The sequence below is a fragment of the Diaphorina citri genome, unplaced genomic scaffold, assembly GCF_000475195.1.
Source record: "Diaphorina citri unplaced genomic scaffold, Diaci psyllid genome assembly version 1.1 scaffold2831, whole genome shotgun sequence".
Lineage (NCBI taxonomy): Eukaryota > Metazoa > Arthropoda > Insecta > Hemiptera > Psyllidae > Diaphorina > Diaphorina citri.
The window spans coordinates 1,302-16,091 of NW_007380248.1; the positions used below are offsets into that span (position 1 = coordinate 1,302).

Consider the following 14,790-nt stretch of genomic DNA (forward strand, 5'->3'; position numbering starts at 1 on the left):
TAAAAAAGATTTAAATAAAACAAAAGTCACAGTTTTTAGTGTGACAACGACCTGTCGCACAACTCCACTTCTTTCGGGACTCAGCCAGTCTTTACTTACGACGACGATCGGCTCCTCTAAGTTCTCCTCCCCGGTCCACCAGGACCTCCTTCTCGTGGGGTCACCCCTCCGGGAGGTTTAAGAACCTTGGGTTTACCTGGAGTTCCTCCAACCCCTCCATTAAACAGACTAAAAGAATAGTCTAAAAGTAGTTCATCGATCTGGAAATGATGTTTCTTTACTTTATACATAGTACCCTTTAAAAAGTAATTATAATAACATTTCCACCTTTTAGAAGGACAGACTTTGAAACTTTTGCCCTAATGGTACAGTTCATGATTATTAAATGATTTTATTAAATCATTAGAAGGACAGAAAAGATTCCTATTGGAACCGTACTTATTCCCAGACAACCTAAAATGGTTGATGTTTTGGTGGAGTGTTAACCCTTAGTCGGACCTAGCCCACTCGAAACGATGTCTTTGACTAAGGCAGAACAGAAAAAAAAAAAAAAAAAAAAAAAAAAAAGACAGATAGAAGACAGAAAAAACACCGATTACCAGGTATCTTGACTTTGAAAAAACGTTCGCAGAGACCTCGCAGAACTAAATAACCTCTGTCAAGAATAACACAAGAGAACGATATACTTAGTCATAACTTAGTTGACGGGTGATAAGAAACCACATTCATTAGTAAAGTTGGTTTCTAGGCGACTTACAATATGTCAAGAAAAGAAAAGATACAGACGGTAGTGGTAAGCTGATATTCGGTGATGTTCTTGTGATAGTAATGGAGATAACGCATTGGTTAACAAAAAATAAATTATATAATATTTTCGTTGTGTAATTTGATGCCTGTCATCCAGCAACACGATTCTAAGGGAAGAAACAACTCATAAGATCCGGGGTTGTTTGAGGTCGGTTAGGTAACCCATCAGTTCACTTAGTCAGACCCCTACCCCATTGGTTGTTCCTCCTCTACCACAACCCAGTTGTTGGGGCTCACCCCACCCCCTTGGTTGTTCGCTCCACTCAATACCCCCTTGGTTGTTCCTCCTCCCACCTCCGGTTGTTCCTCCTACCCCCCCCTGTCGTTCACACCGGCCCTCCTGTTCCATTCTACCAGCAACTTTATTGGTGATTTATATCGGACATAAACGTCATAGTGTTGTCTCCACTAAAAGAGGAGGAACTCAATTATCGCACTGAGTGTGAAGGACGTGCCCGGAGTTTCAGGGACTTTTTTTTAGATAATCTTGCTCTAAAAAAAAAAAAAGAATTGTTGGCTTTTAGGGAACTTTTTTAGACATATTCACTGGCCAGCCTGGGGGGTTTTTTTAGAACTGTCACGTATAGTTGGACAATTTTTTAGAAGGGGGGGGGGGGGGTCTGAGTGGAATCAAAATACAGTAGGTACAACTCTGAGGGATCAAGTTTGCCATAAAGGTACCAGTTTATTATTATTTTTTTACATGGCTTTATTTATTGTGGCAGGATTCTCCAAAAGGAGCTCTTCCACCAAACCCCAAATTTAAAATCATTGAATTATTGGTATAAGTTTTAGAACTCAATATTATACTTACACACAATCTTGTCCACAACATCGTAGTCATTGAATTCAATAAAGGCAAAGCCTCTCTTGGCCCCGGTTTCTTTGTTGGTCACCATGTTTACACTCTCGATGGTTCCAAACTGGCTGAAATATTCTCTAAGGTCATCTTCTTCTTGGTCTTTCAATCCTCCTACAAACATTTTCTTTACAGTGGCATTTGCTTCAGGTTTTCCTATTTCCTAAAAAAAAAAAAAAAAAAAAAAAACAATGGATACAAATACAAGAAAATAATTAAATGATAGCAAAGAATCAATTTGAATATTATTGTCAATGGCATTATCCCCCTGTCTGATGCTAGTTAAAAATAAATCCTGTGCTTACATTCCATGTTCAAAACAGTGTCACCGCAATCAAATCTTATTCTCCCAGAACCATGCTACATGGACTGCTCTAAATGTGATTTCGAGGAAAGGTTACAAAGCTAATTAAAACACTGACATAAAACACAAGGTAAAGTCTTACATCTCTGGGGACAGCTCTTTTGGTTTCCACAACTCGTCCGTCAATATTGTGAGGTCTGTTGGACATGGCGTCATCAACCATTTTGGCTTCCGAGTAGGTGATGAATCCAAAACCTCTCGATCTTTTCGTGATGGGATCCTTCATGACAACAACATCTACAATTTCACCCCATTGTTCAAAGAATGCTTGTAAGCTCTCATCTGTTGTCCTGTAGTCAAGTCCACCAATAAAAACTTTGCGTAGTGACTCAGGCTCTGTACACTTGCTATCCTGAAAATGCAATAAAATAAAAGATTATGAGTTTGAAGGAATGACCATTTAGGGACAATTCTGAAGTCTCCATGATCAAAGGCATCCACCAAACGGGCGGGTTCTAGAATGGAATGGTACTCGAGTTGCTCACAGTACCCTCACTGTTCAACTCTCGTTGGAAATGGTTTAGAAAAATTGATGGTACTTACATCATATCGGGGCTTCATTTTGACCGTGTATACTTATAAATAGATGAAGAAAAGTTGGAAATTGGAAAATGAAAATCTGGAAAATTCTGTTCAGAAAAATTTCCCACAAATTTTTGATTTTTGAGCAAAACGTGAAAACGTCAAAATCAAAAACCAAAAACCGGCCAGGCCAGTACGCGGATCAGGGTCTCCACTCCAAATTTTAAAAAATCACTAGATTCGAGGAAAAAAAATCACTAGATTTGACTTGAAAATCTGTAAACAGTGACGTGTTCGTATTTGAATCATCGAATTTTTATCAAAGTTCAAAATTTCCAAGTTTTCCAGTGATAAGGGGAAAGTTTTGCAATAATCGTAAGATAATCGGTTCTATTTGAAATGTCCTTTTAGTTTCTGATTTCGTTATAAAATAGCCTTGTTTCCTTGAAGACTCCATAGCTCAAGATCAGCATGACCACTTACGAGGAGTTTTTCTACCAGAATGAAGAAAGGGATGGTATAAGGTGTACCTGGAATGTTTGGCCTTCCAGTAAATTGGAGGCTTCCAGATTGGTTATGCCTGTAGGATGTCTATATCAGCCTTTGAAGGAGAAACCTGGTAAGCTCGCCGTTTAAATTTCATGAAAAAATGTTATGTAATACTTGCATCACAAGTGCTTGAAGTTTTGATGAAGATCGTGGGGAAGACTCTAGAATGGCAGGATCCTGGGTGTACATATTTTTTTTATTATTATTTTTTTTTTTACTTTCATATCCCACATACGTTTTTCCCTCAAAGTGTACAGTCTATGTATCCAGGTACCTATGTAAATGGACAGTTTTTTTAGGTAATCTAAAATCTAAATATTACCTAATAAGTTATTTATTATTATTTTCCAATACAAATTCTCAGAGGTGGGACTTTTTCCATGTCAGTAATTTTCAGTTCATTTAACTGGTACTCAGGCTATGTATGGGCAATAGCTATTGTACTCAATTACTTACATAAGTATATGTATGAAATCATGATATGTAATCTAACATTTTCTAATCAGGTAATTTCCATTCTACTTCACAGACTTGCCTCCTTTACAATATGAACCATTGTTGTGCATGCGGAATCAATGCAGAGCCATTCTCAATCCACTTTGTCAAGTTGATTACAAATCCAAACTGTGGGTGTGCAACTTCTGCTTTCAAAGAAATGCTTTCCCACCCCAGTATGCGGCTATAACAGAACAACACCAACCTGCTGAGTTACATCCACAATTTACAACAATTGAGTACACAATTCCTGTAAGTCAATGTTTTCCAAAATATCCACTGAGGTCTTTACCTGTTTTTCTCCCCTTTTTGATTCAATTTGTGTTCTTTCTAGCTATTACCCACTTGATCAATCAGGTTGGAAGTCCAAGTTACCTTTAATTGTTTTGGAATCTAGAGTCTACCTATTATTTATTTATCAGTGAAATTCATTCTGAAATAGGGACTAGGGTATTTTTTAATTATATTATTTGTTTTTCTTTTAAACCACTCCTAATGAAATATTTTTTGTTTAATTTAGAAGATAAGCACCTTTTTTTTCAGCTTATCTCTATTTTTAGACAGCTTTTCTTTCAGTTATGCAAAACAAGTTTCATTTTATCTTTTTCAGAAAATGCAATGACCTTTACGGTTCAATAAACACCAGTACTAACCTATGTCGTGTTTTTCCCCTTCCCTTTCTCCTCCAGTGTCAGAAATTCGGCCACTACAACAAGGATGATCCGCACTCGTTTCAATTACCGGAGAATTTCCAGATGTATCCCCAGTTTATGTACCATTTGAGACGATCTCAATTCCTGCAGGTCTTCAACAACAGTCCCGATGAAACCTCTTACTACAGGTATGTTTGTGTTAAGTCTGTTTTTTGAAGAGAGAAAATCCCCCCATCTGTGTTCTTTGTGGCTGCCAAAGTACTGTTAAGCACATATTTTTTTCCCCATCCGTGGCACAAGCTCTGCTTATACGGATGGGTATACCATTTATAAAAAAATTTATGTTCTGAGTTTTTTATCGATCAAAAATAAATGGAAACTTGTTAATAATAATATTAAATGAATGTCAAAACTACTCAAATGTTAGGACCTCCCTCAATCTATCTTCCTCTCTACTCTCTTGTCTTAGAGACAAAAATATCTCTCCCCCTCTTGAATTCCTCCGTAGAACCCAAATAAAAATTTAGCTAGTTCTCGATAGGTGTATATAACATTTAATTTTGCGCAGCTTATCTCTATTTTTAGACAGCTTTTCTTTCAGTTATGCAAAACAAGTTTCATTTTATCTTTTTCAGAAAATGCAATGTGCACCATTGGTGTTTTTGTTTGTTGTGGACACTTGTATGGATGAAGAAGAGCTAGGCGCTCTCAGAGATTCTCTACAAATGTCACTCAGTCTGCTACCAAAGAATGCTTTGGTGGGACTAATTACATTCGGCCAAATGGTTCAGGTAATGTTTCATTTTGAAATAGTGATGCACTTGTCAGCTACCCACACAGAAGGTTTTGACATTTATTTTCAAAATTAACAAAATTTTGCTATAGTTTTCCATCAAGTACTTATGTAGGTATATTGACATTGTTTGTTAAATTTCAACAAAACTACTAAGATATGAAGACACTTTTTATTTCTTCTTTAAATTCCAAGGACATTTCAATAGTCAGTCTATTTTGCGTTTTTTTTTTTTTTTTTTTTTTTTTTTGGGTTTTTCCTGATTACATTCGGCCAAATGGTTCAGGTAATGTTTCATTTTGAAATGGTGATGCACTTGTCAGCTAGCCACACAGAAGGTTTTGACATTTATTTTCAAAATTAACAAAGTTTTGCTATAGTTTTCCATCAAGTACTTATGTAGGTATATTTGGTATATTGACATTGTTTGTTAAATTTCATCAAAACTACTAAGATATGAAGACACTTTTTATTTCTTCTATAAATTCTAAGGACATTTAAATATTCACTCAGTCTAATTTTGCCTTTTTTTTCTGAGCCATCACGTCCATGACACAGTACCTACTTATCTGAGTGCATGATAATGTGTCAGATCAAGTTCCATAATAAATAATCTGAGCCATCACGTCCATGACACAGTACCTACTTATCTGAGTGCATGATAATGTGTCAGATCAAGTTCCATAATAATTCTCAATTTGTCCCTCCCTTAGAGTTTAGCTTAGGAGGTCCATGTTATTGTATTAAAATGATGCTGTACAATACATTTCATACAGTACTTATTGATACATATTAGAGAAAAGTTGTATTAAATTCATTTCAATATTTATTTTCTAGGTGCATGAGCTAGGCTGTGAAGGGATCTCCCGGAGTTACGTGTTCCGCGGCACGAAGGACGTTCCCGCCCAGCGTCTCCAGGAAATGTTGCGCATAGGCAAGTACTCCATGTCGGCGCCCGCCCCGGCACCTCGTCCCGGCCAGCCCCCGCGACCCGCCCGTACACAATTTCTCCAGCCCGTGGAGGCGTGCGAGATGTACGCAACAGATCTACTAGCGGCCCTGCAGAAAGGACCCGTGGCCGTGCATCAGGGAAGAGAGCACTGCGGTCCAACCGGCGTGGCACATGTCATTGCTGTCGGACTACTGGAGGGTAAGTAAAGAACAAAAAAAAAAAAAAAAATGAATTTCTTCCTTTTTCTTTTTGGGCTAATGACTTTCTCGCATGTCTATGTACCGACACATGTACTTCAGAGCCCTACTGAAAGGAAAACGCCGCGCGCCGACTAGCCTCATTCACGTGCAACAAATAGGTTAAATTTTTAAATCTGGTGTGCACGTCAACAACTTTCCTTATCCTATGAATGATGATGTATTGTTGTGTGTTCTTCTACAGTAGCTTTTACAATATGTTTATAATCCATTTAGTCGTACAGCTGAACACCGCTTGGATCAAACGAATCAAAATATCTTTTCGCTTCATGCCACAACGTGATTTAACCCCTTTTCGTCTCTCCTTCGCCAGTGCACGTTTTCCCAACACAGGGGCCCGTATCATGATGTTCGTTGGCGGGGCTTTGTTAGTCAGGGGTTCGCCGGTAGGTGCTCATGATTGACCTGAAGGAACCCTTATCCGCTCACACAACGACATACACAAGGGCAACAACAAGCTACCAGGAAGGATGGCCACCAAAATTACGAAGGGCCTGGCGTTGAGGGCCGCCTATTGTCGGGCCATTGAATATTTACTCGTGCCGCCCTGGATCAACGGGCTTCTTTTGGAGTATGAACTGTGCTGTAATGCAACGGTAGTTGAGGGTCCAGTCACACGGTTTAATTTTTTTTCCCAAGGGGATTAACTTCACTAAACATTCATACTGACTTTTTTATTTTAATGTTCTGTATGTGGGGAGTTCAATAGCGCGTCAATGTCAATTGTGACCGGGAAATTAAAAAAAAAATGAAGTGACGGTCTTATTGTTTATTTCTCTGTTAAAATACCCGGGTAGTACCCGACCTTTTCGAGTGAATGCAATACCCGCGTGTTAAATAGCCTAAATCTTTATATGTTACCCATCCAGTGATATGTACACACCATCACTTCATACGATAAATAAAATAAATTTAGCATAAAGTCCACCCCGGGCGGGAAACCAACCCTTGACTAGCTTTATAAGATTGTTCAACCATTTTGAATCAAGGCCTCATTCTCATTTCAGTGGTCACATAGTGATGGGAGATTCGTTCAACTCGTCTCTATTCAAGCAAACATTCCAACGGGTCCTAGCTCGGGATGACAAGGATCAGCTCAAGATGGCATTCAACGCATCACTCGAAGTCAAGTGCTCACGGGAGTTGAAGGGTAAGTTGTGGTCATGGCGCTCGTCTGGTAAACAGGAGGGCGCGGGTTCAAATCCACCCAAGGCATGGAATTTTATCATCAATATGACTATTTCATAAATAACTTCGTTAAATAACTTTTCTTTTGAAACATAAATGACAATGACATTTAAAATCTCAAAACTACATACATATATGATCCAATCTCCCCATGGAATCGTTCAAGTTAACCCTAGGCATGTACTTAATTTTAACCTAAACATTTCGAGCAGAATAGTAGTATCTTACTGCTGGGGTGAAGGGACTCTTTCAGTCCTATTCGAACAGTATAAAAAAAGATATATAATTATGTATATCTAGGTGTATTTTCCTTTCAGAAACTGAGACGATTTCCCCTCTTCTGACGCTATTTTCTCCTCTTTTAAAGGAAAATACGGGAAGTAGTTCAACCACTAGGTGGCGTGGTAGCGCCTGTACTAAACTATTGGAAATCCAAGATGGCACTTTCCCGATAATCGAAGGTTTATTGTTCAGTTTCCAATGAAATCTTGATCCAAGTTCAGTTTCAAATGAACTCTTGATCCAAGTTCAGTTTCCAATGAAATCTTGATCCATTGGAAACTGACCACCAGTGGTCGGTTATCCGTTTCCGAAAGAAAAATACACCTTACTTAATTATTATTTTATTCCTTAAATAAAGTTTTTATTATTATTTACTTTTGTTTCTTTTCTCGTTTCAGTGATGGGTGCCATAGGACCGTGTGTTTCTCTCAATCTGAAGAACCAGTGTGTCTCGGATCAAGATCTTGGCATGGGCGGAACTGCCTCATGGAAAATGTGTACTTTGTCCCCGAATACAACTCTGGCCTTGTTCTTCGAGATTGTCAACCAGGTAAGCGCCCTTGTCGTGAGTTTCATCCGATTTTTTTTCCGAACGTCCTGTAGGCAATTTAAAATGAGTGTTCTCACTACACGACACGACACGATTTTTTTTCCTTTTTTTTCCGAACGACAGACAATGTCCTGTAAGCAGTGTAAATGTGTAATTTAAATGAGTGTTCCCATTACACACGACACGATTCCCCCCCCCCCCAAAGGGTAAGTTGTGGTCATGGCGCTCGTCTGGTAAACAGGAGGGCGCGGGTTCAAATCCACCCAAGGCATGGAATTTTATCATCAATATGACTATTTCATAAATAACTTCGTTAAATAACTTTTCTTTTGATATTATTATTTTAAATAATCTTTTATGTCGATCTTGCTGCCGGGTTAAAACAATCTTATATTATAAGAACAAGATCCATTCACTCATTCACAGTTCACATTTCATAGTTCACACACTGATCGCTCTAGAAAAAAAAATAGAATTTTTTTCTTTGTTCTGTGTTTGGCTAATGATTTGCATTCTATGTACCGCTACCGACACATGTACTTAGAGCCCTGACAAGGAAAACGCCGCGTCGACTAGCTCATTCACAGTGCAACAAATAGTTAAAGTTTTAAATCTGGTGTGCACATCACACAACTTTCCTTATCCTATTAAATGATGCTTTGGGTGTTCTTTTATAGTAACTTTTACAATATGTTTATTATCCATTTAGTCAGAACAGCTGAAAACCGCTTGGATCAAACGGAATCAAAATACTCATTTTCGCTTCAATGTCCACAGCGTGATTAACCCCTTTTCCTCTCTCCTTCGTAGTGCACGTTCCCCAACACAGGGGCCCGTATCATGATGTTCGTAGGCGGGGCTTGTAGTCAGGGCCCCGGTATGGTGCTCAATGATGATCTGAAGGAACCTATCCGCTCACACAACGACATACATAAGGGCAACAACAAGTACCAGAAGATGGCCACCAAACATTACGAGGGCCTGGCGTTGAGGGCCGCTATTGTCGGGCATGCAATTGATATTTACTCGTGCGCCCTGGATCAGACGGGCCTCTTGGAGATGAAACTGTGCTGTAATGCAACGGGGTGAGTGAGGGGGCAGTATAAGACCTTGGCAGTTATAGTTCCCTCTATCAAATCTCTCTCTTTTTTAAGTGCAATTTTAACCCATACACATCCCGTTTACTCAAAATTAACCCATTCTTCCCCCGACAGACCATCGCTCAGTGGAAGAAGGCCGGATATCAGGACAATCCAGAATACATCGCTTTCAAGCAACTCCTAACGACTCTGATCTGAAGGAACCTATCCGCTCACACAACGACATACACAAGGGCAACAACAAGTACCAGAAGATGGCCACTAAACATTACGAGGGCCTGGCGTTGAGGGCCGCTATTGTCGGGCATGCTATTGATATTTACTCGTGCGCCCTGGATCAGACGGGCCTCTTGGAGATGAAACTGTGCTGTAATGCAACGGGGTGAGTGAGGGGGCAGTCACACGGTTTTCAAATTTTTTCCCCAAGGGGTTTAACTTCACTAAAACATTCAAACTGAACGTTTACTGTTTTACATGGCAGATTTTGTATGTGGGGTTCTCTGTTCGATTTCGGGACGATAAGACCATAGCAGTTATAGTTCCCTCTATCAAATCTCTCTCTTTTTTTAGCGCAATTTTAACCCATACACATCCCGTTTACTCAAAATTAACCCATTTTTCCCCCGACAGACCATCGCTCAGTGGAAGAAGGCCGGATATCAGGACAATCCAGAATACATCGCTTTCAAGCAACTCCTAACGACTCCAATCGAGGATGCTCGTGAGATTTTGGTCACCCGGTTCCCCATGCCTCGATACATTGAAACCGAACAGGGTGGCTCACAAGCTAGATTCCTCCTGTCCAAGGTTAATCCGTCGCAGACGCATGCCAACTCATATGGCTACGGAACTGTAAGTATTATCATTATTATTATTTTAAATAATCTTTTATGTCGATCTTGCTGCCGGGTTAACACAATAATAAAAAAAATAATGGCTAGCTTTTTTGTTTTAATATTATTTTATTTCAATCTATTAGGTTAGGCTTAGACAAGATTAGGCTAGGAAAAAGCTCACTTTTTTTTTATATTGTTAATATTTATGAGAATTGATAGAAGGAATTGTAACTACTAAGGTCTTATCGTCCTGAAATTGAAGCCGACCTTTTCGAGGACGAACCTTACTTGTTTAGCATAAAACCTTCGCTTTAGCATAAAGTCCACCCCGGGCGGGAAACCAACCCTTGACTAGCTTTATTAGATTGTTCAACCATTTTGAATCAAGGCCCCATTCTCATTTCAGTGGTCACATAGTGATGGGAGATTCGTTCAACTCGTCTCTATTCAAGCAAACATTCCAACGGGTCCTAGCTCGGGATGACAAGGATCAGCTCAAGATGGCATTCAACGCATCACTCGAAGTCAAGTGCTCACGGGAGTTGAAGGGTAAGTTATGGTCATGGTGCTCGTCTGGTAAACAGGAGAGCGCGGGTTCAAATCCACCCAAGGCATGGAATTTTATCATCAATATGACTATTTCATAAATAACTTCGTTAAATAACTTTTTTTCTTTTCTTTTGAAACATTAATGACAATGACATTTAAAATCTCAAAACTACATACATATATGATCCAATGTCCCCATGGAATCGTTCAAGTTAACCCTAGGCATGTAGTTTTAACCTAAACATTTCGAGCAGAATAGTAGTATCTTACTGCTGGGGTGAAGGGACTCTTTCAGTCCTATTCGAACAGTATAAAAAAAGATATATAATAGTAGTATCTTACTGCTGGGGTGAAGGGACACTTTTAGTCCTATTCGAACAGTATAAAAAAAGATATATATATATCTAGGTGTATTTTCCTTTCAGAAACTGAGACGATTTAGCCTCTTCTGAGGCTATTTTCTCCTCCTTTAAAGGAAAATACGGGAAGTAGTTCAACCACTAGGTGGCGTGGTAGCGCCTGTACTAAACCATTGGAAATCCAAGATGGCACTTTCCCGATAATCGAAGGTCTAGTGTCCAGTTTCCAATGAAATCTTGATCCATTGGAAACTGAACATCAGTGGTCAGTTATCCGTTTTCGAAAGAAAAATACACCTTAATTATTATTTTATTCCTTCAATAAAGTTTTTATTATTATTTACTTTTGTTTCTTTTCTCGTTTCAGTGATGGGTGCCATAGGGCCGTGTGTTTCTCTCAATCTGAAGAAGGAAAAAGCTGTTCTGGAGGTCCTGGGCCCGCGCGGCCTGTCAGAACCCGGCGGTAAGGTAATTATTTTATTATTTTCATTCTCTGTAGGGGCAAAGTTTTGCTGAAATTCAAAACGAGCTGCTCAATAAAATTGTCCTCAAATTAAGTACACCCCAAAAGAGTCAGCGGTACATGAAAACCTAGCCGACCACCCGTTCAGCTACCAATCATTCAAATCGTTGCTTAACTTCACTGATTCTAAATCTTTCTGTTTTAAATATCAAATTATACCCAATTGTTATTTCCAGATGTCGGTCGTCTGTTTTAAATATCAAATTATACCAATTGTTATTTCCAGATGTCGGTCGTTTCGTGTGATTACAATAATTCGGTAATTGTTTCCATCCGCTGATTTTGAGTTGGTTTTCCGAAAACAAAGAGCTTTCATCTATTCATTTTCTTATGCCGGCCATTCGCGTTCAGAGCGTCTGACAGAACCCAGGTCTGTCAGATAATCGAAACGTGTGGGGGGAAAAACGTCCGACCGAGGTCTTTCAGACCGTCTGAGAGACCTCGGTCTGAAGCTTTTTCCGCCACAGGTCTGTCAGACTGTCTGAGCGTGATTGGTGGGCATTCGGGGCCATTCATAAACGGATTATTTGGAAGCCTCAATTTCTCCTCTTGTGCAGTATTATTGCCAGTGGACACATAGCTTTACTTTTACACTTAATGGTGATGGGTTATTTTTTTACCGTTTTTTCGATGCCCAGTTTAATCTTCTATATTCTTCTAAACTCCGAGCACTTGGCTTACGTTAGTTTTATTCGAGCACCAGAGTGTGTTTGTGAGGCTGAGCGAATGTGAGGTTGAGATCGGGACATGAAATAAGTTTTTACTTTCCTTATCCTACAAGCCCTACATAATTATAGGAAGGAAAGTAATGTAAATGCCTTGAATTTTCCGATGGTTTGTTTTTCCGAGTATGTTCTACATACACTTCGTACCTTCGTAGTACATTGTATAAAGCAAGTCAAGCCACCCTAGTTAGCTTGCAGGGCAGCGCGACCGCCTTTTAAGCGCTAGGTCACGGGTTCGATCCCTCCGGAGCGGATTTTATCCCAAACAGATAAGGTTCAGGCTGGCTTTTTCCTATCCTATCTTCATAAAGCAAGTCAAGCCACCCTAGTTAGCTTGCAGGCAGCGCGACCGCTTTGTAAGCGCTAGGTCACGGGTTCGATCCCTCCGGAGCGGATTTTATCCCAAACAGATAAGGTTCAGGCTGGCTTTTTCCTATCCTATCTTACTTCTCTCTTCGCTTCCGGGATGATGTGACCTCAGCAGTTACTGTTCCCCTATCAAAACTTCAAACTTCTTGAAAAAAAGCAAAAAAAAAGCAAGCCAAGTCATGTCCCGATTGTTATAGAGTTCGCTCAACCTTCCCGTCCAGAGTTGAAAGTTGTCTCCAGTTTGCTGGTGATGGAAAAGGCATATACCCCGCCTTTCATTTAGTGCTATAAAATAAAAATAGTAAAAATAATGGCTAGCTTTTTTGTTTTAATATTATTTTATTTCAATCTATTAGGTTAGGCTTAGACAAGATTAGGCTAGGAAAAAGCTTATCATATTGTATTGTACCCATGCTAATCTTATCTTAATTAGACTTACTTTATCATGGACACTCGTTGCTATGTTGAAAGCCCAGAAGAGGTTAGGTAGTAGAACAGCTGCGGTAGTAATCTTATCTTTTTTATTCTATTTCCCCTAGCATGGAGCCCCTATACCCCAAGGAGGGCCAGGTTGTATTCAGTTCATCACCCATTATCAGGCGCCCTCTGGCGAGAAGAAAGTGCGGGTGACTACAATTGCTAGGAAGTAAGTAAATTAATTTATTTGATAACTGAACATTTTCATTACAAAAAATGGTAGGTATCACAATAAATTTTAGAATAATTAATTTTAGTTCAGAGCTGCAGCTCGACCCACTTTGAGAAGCATTCACTCCTCCCCTACCATTTCAGACCTAATTTTCCTCTTACGTCATCATTTTAGTTCAATTTTCCTCGTGTATTCTCCTTATTCCGAACTTTTCCACGGGAAATATTTTCGGTTTAGGTTTTTCTGGAGTCCTAGGTAGCCGAACCCTGGCCCGAGCTGGCCTTTCTTGCTTCAGTGTATTCATAACTCTCGTACCATTCGGACCTCGATACCTTCCTAAAAGTTTTTCAACTTTTGGTATCTTGTTCAAGTTTACTGATGGTTCAAACACACGAACCATCAATCAAACAAACAAACAAACAAGTATATTCAAACAATCTACTTATCTATTTCGACAGCTGGGCAGACGCTACGACTCAGTTGGATCACATATCGTCCGGATTTGACCAGGAGGCTGCCGCAGTCATTATGGGACGCATGGTGGTCAATAGGGCGGAACAAGATGACGGACCTGACGTCATGCGATGGGCAGATCGAACCCTGATCCGACTGGTAAGTCAGAGGTCGCGAGTTCGAATCACAGATGAAGTTAGACCGCAGGGCGCCCAACCGGTCGATCGCGGATTGATGATCGGTCGTTAAACCAGTATGCTTCGAAGCATGACATCACATGAGAGCACGTGACGTGAGGGCAGTGTGTTTTTTTTACCTTTACGGTTATTGTAACTTTTGATTGTTGAAAGGATTTGAATAAAGGAAGATGTATGTTTTATTGTAAGCAATGTAAGCAGAGAACAGACTAAAGAATGAAGAAATTGAACTGGAGAGTATTTTCCCAATTGTTGATCTCCTCATCCCTTTGATTTACACAGGTCATTATTTCTTAAACTCTGGATTAACTGAAAACTCTCAGTGGTAAGATCGGGCATAAGTGGATTACCAAGTCAATCAGTCAGATCCTAACCCCTTGTAAGGAACTCTGGATTAACTGAAAACTCTCAGTGGTAAGATCGGGCATAAGTGGATTACCAAGTCAATCAGTCAGATCCTAACCCCTTGTAAGGGACAGTAAGGAAAAGAGGAATTTGTCACTCACCTTTTGTTGTGTATCGACCATCACCAGTCCACTCTGTATTCTAGTTGCTAAGGCAACATCTCAATAGATAGTTCTCCCTGCTTTCCTCTCTTCCCTGAGCTTTTTCATTGTCATACTTTTTGGCGACGAGTTGATGTCTTCTAGCTTACTTTGGGCTGGCTGTTGTCCTTCTTTGGGCTGAGTGTGGACTGCATGGTGTGGTGATGTTAGGTATATATGTGTATTTTGTGTGTGTGTGTGTGTGTGTTGCGTA

General features: G+C 39.7%; 2 protein-coding genes across 2 annotated transcripts; one reads left to right on the forward strand and one right to left on the reverse strand.

Moving 5' to 3' along the window:
- Window positions 1-1,621: 1,621 nt before the first annotated feature.
- Window positions 1,622-2,732, reverse strand: LOC103519602 (heterogeneous nuclear ribonucleoprotein A1, A2/B1 homolog; the record flags this gene model as incomplete). The annotated part of the gene is given in 3 exon segments (XM_008484692.2): window positions 1,622-1,829; window positions 2,113-2,382; window positions 2,574-2,732. Coding segments are annotated over 3 exon segments (496 nt in total), but the record flags the coding sequence as incomplete, so codon positions are not given.
- Window positions 2,733-2,836: 104 nt separating this feature from the next.
- On the forward strand, window positions 2,837-14,102 carry LOC103519606 (protein transport protein Sec23A). Its single transcript, XM_026831057.1, is given in 10 exon segments — window positions 2,837-3,171; window positions 3,631-3,848; window positions 4,885-5,040; window positions 5,880-6,191; window positions 9,082-9,356; window positions 10,614-10,756; window positions 11,483-11,578; window positions 12,488-12,506; window positions 13,223-13,378; window positions 13,840-14,102. Coding segments are annotated over 10 exon segments (1,767 nt in total). The 5' UTR covers window positions 2,837-3,023; the 3' UTR covers window positions 14,084-14,102.
- Window positions 14,103-14,790: the final 688 nt, after the last annotated feature.